This window comes from Achroia grisella, unplaced genomic scaffold (genome assembly GCF_030625045.1).
Source record: "Achroia grisella isolate CSIRO2021 unplaced genomic scaffold, CSIRO_AGI_Agris_v1 utg1179, whole genome shotgun sequence".
In the NCBI taxonomy this organism is placed as follows: domain Eukaryota; kingdom Metazoa; phylum Arthropoda; class Insecta; order Lepidoptera; family Pyralidae; genus Achroia; species Achroia grisella.
In genome coordinates, this window is record NW_026712591.1 from 604,690 (window position 1) to 620,351 (window position 15,662).

The following is a 15,662-nucleotide window of genomic DNA, read 5'->3' on the forward strand; positions in this document are numbered from 1 at the left end:
GATTTGAATAAATTGTATCATAAGTACATACCGAGTTAACAACAACAGAAAAAGTACATTATACAACATGATTACAATAAATTATGCATTAAAATAAAGCTCGCGTAGACGCAGTCACGAGAAATGGTTCAAGACGTGGTGGATAGAAATACGCGTTCGAGTACAATTTCCTTTTGAATACTAATACAAATTTTATTCAAAGCGCGAACAATAACTTATATATAAAAATAATTCCTAATGTTCTTTTTGAGTTGAAGTTTAAAATAAAATGGATGATAATGCACCATAAATACAAACTTCAAATGGTTTTTTTAAATAACTTGCTTCTAATTTATAATTTCATATATATGTGAGAATTTAACATTTCTTATAAATCCAGACATTGGCTGAAATATACTTAGTTGTTTTTACTTTTTTGTTTTGACAACACACGCTATCTAGTCCCACGATAAGCAGAGCTCATGTTATAAGCACTAGATAACTGATATAAATACTTCGTTTCTTTTGTATATACTATACATACATAATATTTGTCATAGAAAACGCCCAGATCGATGCAAAGAATGATACTCATGAATACAAATGTTTGCACCGTGCGAAGAATCGAACCCGCAACCATCGAAAGTAAAGCGATGTGCTAAACCGCTAGACCACCGAGGCTGTTATGAATCTATTTGTTATGACATTTTGTGACTTTTGTACAGATGTCGCGTGAGGACGGCGAGGCTGCGGTGCGGGTATCATTGCCTGAAGGCACTACGGCTACGGTCGGGGTGCGAGAAGGCATGACCGTAGAGGAGTTCCTTGCAGCGGCCTGTGCTCGCCGCTCCCTAAACGCTCTTGAACACTTTGTGCGAGTCAAGAAACGACGGGACATGGAAGATCATAATTATTTCGTTCCACATCGCAGCGACCTCATAGAGACTTACGTGAGTAATACTATTTCAGAAATATAACATATTAGCTGACCCGCAAACGATCTATTATATAAAAAAATTATCGCTATTAAAAATAAGAATTGATGGTAGAAGGGTGACAATTAAGGGCTATGTGTATTTTAAATACCAAAACTTAAAAAAAATATCACTTTAGCACATAAAATATATTTTACGTCATATCCTCGGACTGAATATACGCATAAATTTCATAAGAATCGGTCAAGCCGTTTCGAAAAAGTTTTTTCTGGAGAACTCCACTGCCCCGTCAGATTTTTGTTTTTGTTGTGTAAATATACAAACAGGACGGTTTTCCGGCGTGTGAAGATGTGATGTAGAACTTAAGGAGTCAATTTAATATATATTGTCGAATTCGTCTTTTAACTTCGATATTCATCTGTAACATTCGTCCTTATAAGGTATAATAAGTACATATATATAAAGGTTATACCTAACATAAGAATAAGATACAAGAAGAATATTAATATTGTACTCCAGATTTTATCACCAATTACCAGTTTAATTAAGTACCTCAATTTTCTTAGTCTAGAGAAAATAAGCAACTGAACAAATCGAGTGAAGAGATCGTTAGGGTATTGTCATTGCTCTAAAAACAAGGGGAATAATTAAGTTAATTACTCTACGCCATCTACGACGAGAGCCCCGAGAGAGCGATTTATTTAAAAAAGCACCATACAATTTACATTTTCATGAGAAACCTGGAAACCAAGAGTCACGTTACTCTATTCCATTTGTAAAATTAAAATATCAGTATGACACAGGGCAAAACGTGGGCATATTTTTTAATTAAATCCTCCAAGCGCTACCACTGCGGAAGCAAGAGAATATAAAAGTATATATTAGGTATAAATGTTTTGGTACCGAAATTCTTGTGAGTAGGGTTTGACGGGGCGCGCCTGTATTGTGTTACCGTTCGTATACCATGTACAGTACCAGAAGAACTATATAGATTACACCTATTGACATCGACATGTGAACAGTGACGAAATTATCAAGTTTAAATGCAGTTGCTATTTTACTTCAATTTCTAACTCCCGACGAAATAGAAGTGTATAAATTTAACATTTCTAACTTCCATAGACCAATGTAGACTAACAGGACAAAGATAGTTTTGTTATAATTACGAAGATCTGTTAAGGCGTTTGAAGATTATCATACTACATAGTTAAAGTGTGATTATTATAACCTTTGTTGTCGGGTTTTTTTTTTATTTTAGTTTCATTGTACTTTTCATTAAACTATAATAATATAGATTGATGAATATTATGGTATAGATACATGAATAAAAATCACGCCGAGTACAAACTAACGCAATACAACAATAAATCAATGTATTTGTTGTTTTATTTCAAATTTCCTTTCCTAATTATTTTTTATCCCTTGGGGTCTACTTTGATTAAGGTCTGACAGGATGTGGATTAGGCGCCTTCTAACGTATCCTTCCTAAATCATCCTAAAAAAGTCAACTAACAATAGGTCTTTTACATTGAAAACATTTAACCACTCTGCAGTATCATTTTCTTTACTTACTTACTTGAATTGTTCCACTTAACTTCGTTAAATACTCGTATCACACTCAATGAAATAGATACTTAACTATTTAATTATGCCAATTATGATTTCCATATACGTTTACTGTATTAAATTTGATGTTATTCAATACTTGTATATTCGAACTCAATATCGGTTACTATAAAAGTATTTTATACATATATCAACATAATATTATATGAGTGTAATGTGTTAGGTACTAATCAGCCCCGTTATATTATTTTTCCTTCATTGGAACTACCATTCTCAACGGAATTACAATTCAAGTCATAACATCCTTTAATATCCTTCAGAACCCAATGGAACAAACGGTCTCTTAATTTCTTTTCTTTTATAGTAGGTATTGGTCGTCTTTATAGCCAATTAATTCTCATAAAAAAATACGTTTATTATTTAATTCTGTTAATTAGGTGCAGGTCTTTACGTGATCTTCTTTTTTCTTATTTAGTTACATACCCATGAAGTTGTAGAAGTGTGTGCCAAAATCTTATATCAAGTGGAGTTACAACGTACAACTCTTGAACAAATGTGGGGATTCAGCGTGGAAGCCGAGCTTATCGAAAATGCAGAGAGGCAAGATGAACTCTGCTGTTATGTGAGTCGAGTCGAAGATAAGAGCGTCGCTATGCAAAACGGTAAATTAATAAATAGAATATGTTTTACATTTTGATTATAATATTGTTAATATTTTTGTCATTGTTCAAATCATAACATAGGTCTCAACAACATTTTCTAGACAACATAGAAATAGTGACTTATTACTATTATTATATACTTATATATATATGTGTTTTAATGAAATAATTTAAATCTTAAAGACGTATTCGTAAAATAAATTTGTAGAACTTGCAATTATTATTTGCAGAACGTGCAATCTGATTTGATAAATGAATCTAATATATTTTTTCTCAGACAGAGAAAAATGACATGCGATTAATTTGTCTAAGTTTCGCTTCGCAAACTCTTGGCAAATTTGTTTTTAATTATATAAAATACCTACTTTAATTCTGTTTACTTTTTGTTTGTATCCAAACAGAGGGTAAATAATAAATACAATAAATAAATATACTTACGTAATACATTTTCTGAACATTGTTCCCTACGGAAGCGCAAGCCATTTCGAAACTTCTTGTTTAAATATCCATACCTCTGAGAGCCATGCGAAGCAAATTTCCAAATGGTTGCTCAACTTGGTTAACTTTGACGAATGAAATCATCATACCGAATCGCTGCACTCGCAGTAAGTCCTGAAATGCGGTAAATTATTAAACTATTCCCGGCTTTGCTATTTACCAGAAGTATCTAGATTTGTTCACAAATTTAAAGTAGTTAGAACTGAAATGGAATAAAAAAGTTCTTAATTTTCTACTAATAAAACGAACTTTTTACTTCCACTAACGTAATTTTCAGACAATAGACAAGAAATATCGCGTCTTACTCGTTCAACATTCTAAATCCTCGTTGTGACATTTATTTACAAAATCTCGGGTATTTGTCTTGACAATTGCCTTTATACGTACCAATATCTCATAGTACAAATTTAATCCTTATATAATGAGGTCTTTTTGAAGATTTATTTATATCCCGTATGGTTCAGATCAGATAATATTTTTTTATTCTACATCGAAATCCCGCGGCTATAATTTACTAATTTTGTAAAATAAAGCTTACAAAAGCTTTATCTATTCTATTTATTTTTTGATATTATTACATTATTCAATCAATCATAGTTGGTACTTACTTTTTTTATTTACATCATTCTTTTGTTAATCCCAAAAAAGTGTAAGAAATATTAATTACAATTACGATTTTTCCTGTGCCAGGCATAATCAAAGGCGACGAGATAATGGTGATCAACGGAGCGATCGTATCTGACCTAGATATGATGTACTTGGAAAGTGTGTTGCAAGAGGAACTCTCTCTCGTCATGATGATGAGGTATTTATTATAATCCACATGTCATTATGATAAAAATATTTCGAAGGTCGTTAATTTTACTATTATGAAAGTATGAATATTATTGTTCTTGAAATGTATTATTACATTTTCATTAATTTCATTCCATCTACAATCAATACTATATTTAGATTTCCAATATTAAATATTTATGTAAAATAACGCATAAATTGATTAAAAGTAATGTAGAGCTTATATTATTGTTTAATGTAATGAAAATATTTTATACAAAAAGTACTTAAGTATTTGAAACAACTTTTTCCGAAATTATAGCTTGATAGCTGCTTTGTTGTCTACCTAAAATTTATGGAAATATAATGGTTATGGGTAAATTTAAACGGCATTTCCTGGAACATTACTAAAGTCGGTAGTAATTTTGTTCGACCAGTGTACCGTTTATTTTATTTCCATGTTAATGAGAAATCGCTGATCGTCAACTGAGTTAACTGGTATTCATTAATTAAACGATCCGTCGTGGCGCATTCGTTACCATTGAATTAGAATAAATCTTGGTAAAAGGAGTGAAACTCTTTCAGTCTGCAACAGGATTTACCCTTCACAATATTTAAAGGGAAACAGGAAACCGAACGCCTAGCGCTTAATAAAGCGGAAGTTAAATTGTTTGTACTTCTGCTGGGTCGGTAGAAGACTTGTTCATCGACATTTGCCGCCCTTATTCACCTGACCTTTTGCGATCACGACAAGTTTACTGAAGCGCTTATTGCGACCTACATATACCTTCGACTTGCAATTCTTCATTACGGTGTAGCCAACGTAGCGCAGTTAATCATAATTTTAGGTGCTTTATTATGGTAATGAAATTATCCGTAATACTAAAACTAGGTATGCAACATATTTTTTTTTAAAAGCAAAGTCAATTTATTTTCATATATATGCATCTTTGATGGGTAAATTATGTCAAACCTACCAAATTCAAATTTATATAAATTTATATAATCTATATAGATTATTACTAGCTGTCCCCGCAAACGTTGATTTGCCATATAAATTAATAACGCTATAAAAAAATAGGGATAGAAATGTTTAAAATATAGGGTTATATGTATTATTTAATGACACAAAAAAAATTGCCCAATAAATAAAAAAAAATGTTACAATAAAAAAATAATATTACAACCCTTATCACTTAGGGATATGAAAAATAGATAGTAGCCGATTCTCAGACATACTGAATATGCATATAAAATTTCATAAAAATCGGTCAAGCTGTTTCATAGGAGTAGTCTAATATTATTATATTATTAATATTATTATTAACATTGTGACACGAGAATTTTATATATAAGATATATATATGTACTGCGCTGACTCTATCAAACTCTTTTACATATTAATAATGTATATATCTACTGTAACCATAGGTACTTATCATAAATGAAGCAAGTACTGTACAAGTTTTCATTTCTTTTAGAAAATATACAAGGAAAAGTGAAATACTGGCTTGTCAGTTATTATTCTGTCCTCGAATATAATCGTCGCAGACGGTAGGGCAGGTACGGCAGGTGACATAGTTTACTTGTTAGAAGTTGGCAGTACCGCCACACCCCGCCCCGAGTCCATTGTGACCGCTCGAAATTGAGCCTCTCGACGTCACCGCGCCGCGTAAATTAATGTTCCTCAACAAATGTCATCCCGAAATAAGCACTCGCGACACGATATTATTATTGTTGTAAGTTGTTTCATCTCTCTGTTCATATGATAAAGCCGTTCCGGTTGTAAGACGGTCGCTTTTATTGTCTCGTTGAACGTGGCGAAGTTTTCAGGAATAATTAAGGTGTTATTTGGCTAATATCTCGAGAGTTCGCCCCGCTTTGCGGACACGAACGATAACATCGTCAAATTTTATTCATAATACCCGACAGTTGAGACTGAAATTGTTGCTTGTTTGTTATAAATGTTTCTGTGTCCAGAACATATAGCAATGTAATAACTTTCTCGTATTTATAAAGGGTATAATTATATTATCTTGTATATCTATTTTTAGCAAATTTAATATGAGTATATTAAATCTGCAGAACATGGTATTTATTTTTATTCATTCATTCATAATTTAAGAGCTACGCTCTTGTCGGTGGAGCTCTTGCCACTTTCCGCGATCTTCCATCATGCTCTTTAATTCTTGATACGACACAACTCCCATTTTGTCCTCAATTTGTTTGATGTAGCTATTCCTTGGTCTTCCCCTCCCCCTCTTTCCTTCAATTTTCCCCTCAATAATAATTTTCATGAAATCCTCGTGCCATATCAAGTGTCCTAACATTTTTCCTCGTCTATTTTCTATTGTGTTCTATATATGCCTTGTTTCTTTTGCCCTGTGTAGTACTTCTTCGTTTCTTACTTTATCTTCCAGCTAATTCTTTCCATCCTTCTCCAACACCACATTTCAAAAGCCTCCAGTTTGTCTCTTTCCTTTTGATTTAATGTCCATGTCTCACACGCATACAAGGCTATACTCCAGATATAGGTTTTAACAAATCGTTTCCGTGAGTTCTTTGATATTTTAGCGCGTAAAAGGTATTTTTTGTTGTTAAATGCTTTTTTTGCCATGGCTATTCTTGTTATAATATCTGTGGTACATCTGGAGTCGCTGGTGATTAAACTGCCTAGATATTTGAATGTGTCTACCTGCTCGAACTGTGTCTTGTTATTTCTTGGATTATTTTTATTACGGGTCTTGACTTTTGTTTTGTCTTGACTTGATTATTTTTATATTGAATACTATATTATACATATACTTATTATATTAAGCTAAATCATATAAATGCTTATTAAGTCAATAGTGTTGTGATTGTGATGTACATTGATTTAATAATAATTTATATGATTTAGCTTAATATAATTAGTAAATACTGTGCCAAATAAAACTAAACCAACTTTAAATTTAGTTCACATTGTCATTATACAAATTATATAGTAGACTTATAAAATAGAGCTTTAGAATTGTTATATTATTTTTCTAAAAGACTCCATCTTTGTAACTAGATTTGTGAGTACATATACAACTAACTTCTCTCATCTTTATCCGTTTATCCATGATTGATCGCAATTGATATTTGCCAATTTCCTTTGTCATTGTACGTGTTAATTTCGTGGCTAATTTTCTGATGATTGGTAAATGCATGAAAGCGTAACAAACAATCTTTCTTTTCGACAACCTTTAGTTCCAATGGTTGCGGGATCGATTCCTTGCACGGCACAAATATTTGTATTCAAGAGATATGATTGTTAGTATCGGTCTAGATGTTTTCTATGTATATTATGTATCCATTTACAAAAAATATATGTCTAAGCATTTATATCAGTTGTCTAGTACTCATAACACAAGCTCTGCTTACCGTGAGACTAGATGGCGCTGTGTTAATTGTCCAGGATTATTGATTTATTCATTTGCATTTATAATACTAGTCAGAATGTAAATGCTATGGGAACAGGTCGTCTCGAACGGAACCACCGGAGCTGTCTGGTATGATGCGCGCAGCCACTGACGATATAATCGATTCGTTGGTGTGCCCGCCGCCGCCCAGCGAGCCGCCAGTCATCTCCGACGACATGATATCCGGACTTATTGTACCAGCACCGGCATGGAGTAAGTATAATAGTTTATGCTATCTTCATTGGAAAAACACTAACTGCGCACGGAAGCAGTATCGTTCTTTCTTAATAAATGAAGAAACGATTGTTATTACATACCTACTATACAATTTACCGTGTCTGATCGTTAGTCCAAAATTTTTTTCTAAACTATGCAACGAATAAGTACGCAATTTTACCTATAAATAGACTATATTTAAAAAATCCGGATGTACTTTATAACGAAATACATATAAATTAGTCGAAGTAAACAAAGACAAATTAGTCGTAGTTTTTCAAACCACTTAAACAGTGGAGACACTTCATTTGGTGATCGGTAGGTAATGTATGTCAATCTATTGTAACAATTGCAATCTCCACAATGTTATAATACTAAAATAAAAGTACTGAAATAAAAAAAATATACTATATCATAACCTATTTACAATCAATAACATTTCGCAACTGCAAAAATTATATCGCCTTGTAAGATTTATTGTAATATTTTTTTTATTTCAGTACTTTTATTTTAGTATTATATGTAACATTGTCCGAGATTGCAATCGTTACAATAGATAGATACACAGACATTTTCTTTTACGGTTCAATTCATAGCACTCACCCCATCGCGTGACGAACTTATATTTAGCTTGATTCGATTTCAACAAACCACGCAAAATCTGAACATCAACGTTGTGTATAGATAAAATTATGTTTATTTTCTACATACAATAGAACCACACCTTATTCTACATTGTATTGATTGATTATTTATATATAATATTTGAAAATTACATTTAGGGATTATACTAAATCATGCATTTAGAGGGTATGAAAATATTCAATATTCTTTTTTCATTCGGGTACGAAAATTGTAGAAAGGTCGTGTGGATAAAAACTGTATTTTTCACTTAAATTTCAATCATAATACATTTCAATCAAAGTTAAAATGAATTTTCTTTACCTAATACATAATTCCTCACTTAAATTGGAAAAAAAATATTTTTAAGCATTGCTTTTTCCTTGTTGTCTTTGTTATGTTTATAGGGTTTTAATTGACACTTTTATAATACTACCTATTCAAAAAAATCCGTGCAAACGAATCACCTGTAGTGTTTAATTTCGTCGATCATACTCGTATATGAAGTGACATAAAAGATAATTACGGCGACGTATCGACTCATGTTATTGTCATTTGTTTTATAAGAGTCGACACGAATATTGGAGCGAGGTTTTATGCCGCTCCCGAAGCAATGCGGAATTGTGGTGGCGCTCGGAACAATAGTACATATACCCACCTTCTCACACCCGCAAATGTTTTATACATTTATGATATTTTCACGTAACGAGACTGTGTTCCGTTCTACTAATGACACGTATTCAATATATAGGAAAAATTACATTTTACTTCCATTTCGTTCATTCTAACGCTTCTGAAAATATTGCAAGTATTTACAATTCAGATTTCAGAATAATCGTATGTAACATACATGTATTTTTTGTGTATCAGAAATCGTTGAGTATAAAATATATTTCTACATACTTTGAGTAGGTATATAGGTATATATTTATTTGAATTTATTAATTTTCACAATATTGAAATTTACGTTCTATAAACTTACTCAACATTCTATCAAAAATGTCGAATTAAAAAGCAGCAGTTAAGTAAAGTGTTGTTCTAATTTCGGAACAGAAATAACCGTCCTTCAAATAAAGGCCGTGACCCAACCTCGAGCTATTTGCTTGTGTCCCGTGTTGACTTACTACGGCCAAAAACTCATTGTGGAACATCTTATTATAAAACTGCTTCTGTATAAATGTTTCCAAGTTATTATATTTTTTAACGACATTGGTAGCTGCACTTCTTTTGACTGATACTTTTTGTTAAAATAAAGGCATAGTATTGAATATCTATACCATCAAATATTGAAGTAAAGTATAGTAAAATATATAATAGATATATTAGGTATATTGTAATAAGGTATATTTAGTAATATATTATAAGTATATTTATCAGTAGTGCACATTAAATGTTTAAATTCACTTTAAATTGAAACATATCTACGTCAATAAGCTATTTTGATACATATGTGTGCCACCACACATATGTATCAAAATAGTAATGAATAATGTTACCATACCAACAGATTTTCTTAGATGACTTCTCATATACATTGATAAAGACATTTACTGTCTAGTGGTCCTTCTCAATACTTTTGATAAGGACCACTAGAAAGTAAATGTAGGCTTTGAGATACTTGAGATTTCTTAGGAAACTTTATAATCAATTAAGTAGGTAAACTATATTATTTTTTTAGAAACTGTTCTATTGTTAAAGTTACTTACTAAGTACTACATATTTATAAAATTATATTTAATTAATAGCGTCGTAGCATACTTTACTACCCGACTTCAATCACAAAGTAGCCAATTTAAACCTGGCCGACAAAAAAGTCTTGTGTATCAAATGTATAAATTTACAACTGACTTAATATATCTCAGATGATGGAAATACCCATAACAAACCAAATTAAGACAGAGAAACGATAATAAGCTGGCACCCTGCCGTTTTGAATTTTGACATACTTCGCGATGTCATATATCGACAGTTGCCAACGTCTGTGCAACTATCCCGGGATAGTAGTAGTGAAACTTATTATTATATTTTTTTATCCAGGTAAAGAGCTATATAGCCCGGACGCAGATCCGCACGGCGGCAGCAGCGAAGCAGTCTCCAGTGGCCCCCCGAAAGTCAGTTCTCGAACCAATTCCTTTGAGATTGAGAATCTACTCAAGGTATTCCAAAAGAGTATACAAATTACATTACAATCCTCATCCGCACAGCTGTGACTTAATTCCGGATTCAATTATCCATTTTCCTAGGGCCGTTTCCATTTTATTTCGTTACGATACCCGCATGGTAATGTCTTTCTCGAAAATAATAACCGTCTCCCGAGAATCAAATGGGACACAATTTAAAGACGCCTCCTATTATATACCTATATTCACGTAGATTGTATCCACCGTTCTTTGAAAGTACGGTTACAAGAAACTGTCAAACCCTCCGCGTAAACCGCACTTTACCCTATTATGGTAATCGTTGAAATAGTTTAATAGATTTGAAATTAATTTTAAGACTTTCTTAATCTTATAAATGAATATATTTTAAATAATCCATATTATATACAATATATACTAATACAATATATTACTTATAATATTACTGAAATTTCGTATTTATATATATAATACTGTATAAATTATTAAATAATCATCTTTATAACATAAAAATTACGATTAAAAATTATTTGTAAATAAACACACTTTTTTTTATTTACATACAAATTTTATGTTGAATTGTTTGTCTACGATTTGGCTTCCTAATTGTATATTATAACACTCTTAATAACGGAATCAGTTACGTCTCTGGGGTAAAGTATAGAGAGAGATAACTGTACGTACTACATATAGAAACGACAACGTGGTTGTAATCAAAATAACATAGAATAGTAGTTTTGAACATTGTGGAAATTAAATAGAAATGTGGGGGTGTGCGTGTGCGGCAGAGCGCTGAGCAAGTGACGGGTTGGTGCCGGTCACCAGCAGAGACGCGGCGCGGCAGCCCCACCGGCAGCGTCGCCAGCGCCGCCGCCGGCACCCCCTCGCGACACCTATCCGACGCAGACAAGCTCAGGAAGGTGCTACTCGAGCTGGTCGACACCGAACGCGCCTACGTCAAGGTTCTTACTTATTTAAAACTAAGACTTATTTCAATGACACAAATTACACACAGAAAAATAAAATACAACTAGTATTTTATTTTTCTATGTGTAATTTGTGTCTGTACGTACTAAAATTAATTATAAGAAATCTGTAATACTAAAAAACTGGGCAAGCAAGCCTGATAATATATAAATTGTTATATCATCATTATATCAGTTCTCTAGTACCTATAACTCTGCTTACCGTGGGATTAGTTGGCTGTGTGTCGACTGTCGGTGTTAATTATTTATTTTATTTTTAGAAGTAGGTATTGTCAGAATTAATAATAGTATTATATTAGTCATTTTACGAGTTAGGTATTATGCCAGCAGTAGCATGTCACATTTTAGGCGTTGTACTCAATTTGATATACCAATTTAAACTTTATAGATACAGAAACTGCTGACATTCAAAATCACTCTTGGTACAGCCATACTAATGCTTACATGTATTTTAATATATTATCTAATACTTATTGGACCCTCCCATCACAAATTGTTTCCATATATAATGCATGTTTTGATTGACTTCTTGTTTCATATAAATATTCATTAAGCTAAAAAGTTCTGATGGATTTATAAAACGTACTTTAAACTTTATAAAATCAGTCGCAACTGCCGTCACACTCATATATTATACTTCATTATATATTCATATTAAATATATAGTTCTAAAAAATACCCAAGAGAATTCTTGTAATACAAGTACTTTAATAATATTAAAACTTACAGCACCTGAACAACTTACTTGAGAACTACCTAGAACCACTGAAAAAAGAAACTTTCTTGTCAAATGCCGAAATAAATGCACTTTTTGGAAATATTCAAGAAATTGTAACATTCCAAAGGCAGTTCCTACAAAACCTAGAAGAGGCTCTAGAGGCAGAACCAAACTTCCATCACTTCGAATTTTCAAATCAATTTAGAGTAAGTATTTTCTTACATTCCTACAATGAAAATGCAATGTTTACGAATATAACTAAAACTTATTTTGTTTTTTCATAGAATGTACTCTTCGCGGTTGGCAATGCTTTCCTGTTCTACGTGAATCATTTTAAATTGTACAGCTCATTTTGTGCTAGTCACAGTAAAGCACAGAAGGTTTTACATCCTAGTAAGTATAATAAATTCCATAATTTTTTTCAATACATTATAGAATATATTTCATTTATGAATTGATATCAGAAAATCACAAATATCTTTTTTACATTTAAATCTTACTGAATATGTATGTATTGAAAAGCAGCATACATGTACGTAGGCTGTTTCATTCACAGCTGTAAAATAACAATATTTATATATTAGCACTTATGACATATATTTGTACATAGTCAAGATACATTTTCCTCCAGATGAAGGCAATCAAGCTTTACAAGAGTTTCTGGCCGCTAGAAATCCTAAACAACAGCACTCGTCAACTTTAGAGTCATATCTAATAAAGCCTATACAACGGATATTGAAATATCCCTTACTATTGCAACAATTAAGAAATTTGACTGACGTTAATTCTGAGGAGCATCTACATTTAGTGGGTAAGTCTATGAACAAAATACTAGTTATTTGTATTCTAATGACAAATTCCTTAAATTATAATTATAATTTTTATTTCAAGATATAATATTAGAATAGCTATTAATATTGAAATGAATCTTTTAGAGGCTCTCAAAGGAATGGAAAAAGTTGCTGAACACATCAATGAAATGCAACGAATACATGAAGAATATGGTGCTATATTTGATCACTTGTTTAGACAACACCAAAAGTCTTGCAAGCAACCTATAGATCTAAGTCCTGGTAAAGAAATATAATATTAACGTACATAGTATTAATTTTAGCCATATTACTATGTAACTAAGCGTTCACTATTTATCTTTCAGGTGATTTGTTATACTACGGTGGTGTAGAATGGTTAAATATTTCAGACTTTTTAGGAAAAATAAAGAAAGGGCTAGAATTACACGCTATGTGTTTTGTATTTAAATCAGCTGTTGTCTTCCTATGTAAAGAAAGACTGAGACAGAAGAAAAAACTAATGGTGAGTGTTCTAAAAGCATACTTTACATTTATGTGTCCACACGCATTAGTTAAAAACTTCAGAAAGAGTAATTTTAATTATACGATCGTAAAAGTTTTTCTTAAAGGTATAATTATTATACTGTAACAAATCTTAACCAGAATCAAGACGGCCTGAAGTTGAAAGTTGAATTAAAGTACAAAAACTTTTAGGATAATATTTCAAACTTTTAGGGAGTGTCGTCAAAGAACAACTCAAACGAAGTGGAAATCATCAGGTACCAGGTACTAATACCTGTGACTGAAGTACAAGTACGCGCATCCTCAGCAAAGGATATGGACAGCCACTTTTTGTGGGAACTCATACATCTTAGAAGTCAACTTCAAAGACGATCTGAGAAAGTTTACGTTTTGTCTAATAGGTAAGTTTTTTACATACATATATAAAATACATTTTTATTAATTATGATAATAATTTATGCTATTATTCGATACGGTACCAACACAAATATTAGAGGAGGTAAAATTCCGAGCGTAACTGGTAGCACGTTTTAAGTAATTCATAAATTGCAAAATAATTTCAGTCAATTTTTTTTTAATGCAGTGGTGTAAATGGTCAACCTAAACAAGTTTACAATGTTACTAATTAACCAAACTGTCAAGTTTTCGGAACCTACTTATTAAAAATACAATTAAGATTTTTGTTTTATTTTGTTTTTTGATATTTAATATATGCAGTTAAAACCCTCAAGATTCGAATGAATGTGTTACTGTTTCCATTTAGGGAGGGCTTATATAATAATATTTAATATTTTTTTGTTCAATTCTATTGAAACGGAGTATAGATGTAGTCTACAGGCTATTCCCCAAGATTTCTGACTTCTTGTAAATTTTCTTAACATTATTTTTTAAATGAATTTTATGGTTTATATACTATATGCAGATTAGCATTGTTCTATGAACTCAAGGTTATACCAATTTCGTTGGTTAATAAAATGAACCTAATTCAATGCATATAGCATATACTTGAGTAAAATAAATCACTTTTTCAAAACGCAATTCTCTTATTACGTAGAAATTACAATATTAAGTGAAAAAGAAGTTTAATTATATAAAATAAATAACTGATTTAGCACGGCGGACTTCCGCAACGCGTTCCTGAAGACGATCCGTCAGATTATCCGCGAGTCGGTCCGCAATATGTCGCTGCCGAGTACGCGGCCGGCGCCCGCGCCGCCTCGCGCGCCGCACGCTCCGCACGCGTCGCACGGGCCCCACGGGCCCCAAACGCCCCACGCGACCCACACGCTCGACCGTGACCGCGACCGCCCCAAACATCAGGTATTTTATTTATCTATAAACTGTATTTGAGTTTTTATTCGTACTAAAATATCTACAATATTAAAAAGAAAGTACGAAGTATTACAATAATTACTACCAGATAATATAAACCTAACTATATATATAATACAATAGTACCTAACTTGCTCTCTCTGTATATGGAAGATGTATGTGAAAGACTATCACATCATACTTTATCTACATAAGAGAGAATTGGTTTCAAATAAAAAAGCTATGAAATGTCGTTGTTCCCACTCTTCTGAGTGTTCCTGATAAACCAGTAAATACTACAAATACAATTACTTTTTTCTTTACTTTAACTATTATCATAGTTATAACTTATCGAAATATGTCATTATTTATTTGTTTTTTATTGAAGGTTCAAGTAATGCAGGGATCCCAAACTCTTGGCAAAACGAAAAAACCAAAGATAACTGGGCAAAGATTGTCAGCTGGCAATATAGAGGTAAATTCAATTTATCTGTATTCAATA

General features: G+C 32.1%; 1 protein-coding gene across 1 annotated transcript in view; it reads left to right on the plus strand.

Moving 5' to 3' along the window:
- LOC131852237 (protein still life, isoform SIF type 1) overlaps nt 1-15,662 on the plus strand; it is an 87,652-nt gene that overhangs the window by 65,451 nt on the left and 6,539 nt on the right. The window contains exons 26-39 of the mRNA XM_059202887.1: nt 705-929; nt 2,956-3,142; nt 4,331-4,445; nt 7,916-8,070; nt 10,732-10,850; nt 11,621-11,794; nt 12,548-12,742; nt 12,821-12,929; nt 13,168-13,347; nt 13,472-13,609; nt 13,693-13,850; nt 14,063-14,250; nt 14,962-15,169; nt 15,549-15,635. Coding sequence (XP_059058870.1) covers nt 705-929; nt 2,956-3,142; nt 4,331-4,445; nt 7,916-8,070; nt 10,732-10,850; nt 11,621-11,794; nt 12,548-12,742; nt 12,821-12,929; nt 13,168-13,347; nt 13,472-13,609; nt 13,693-13,850; nt 14,063-14,250; nt 14,962-15,169; nt 15,549-15,635 — 2,238 coding nt within the window. The remainder of the gene's footprint in view (nt 1-704; nt 930-2,955; nt 3,143-4,330; nt 4,446-7,915; nt 8,071-10,731; nt 10,851-11,620; nt 11,795-12,547; nt 12,743-12,820; nt 12,930-13,167; nt 13,348-13,471; nt 13,610-13,692; nt 13,851-14,062; nt 14,251-14,961; nt 15,170-15,548; nt 15,636-15,662) is intronic.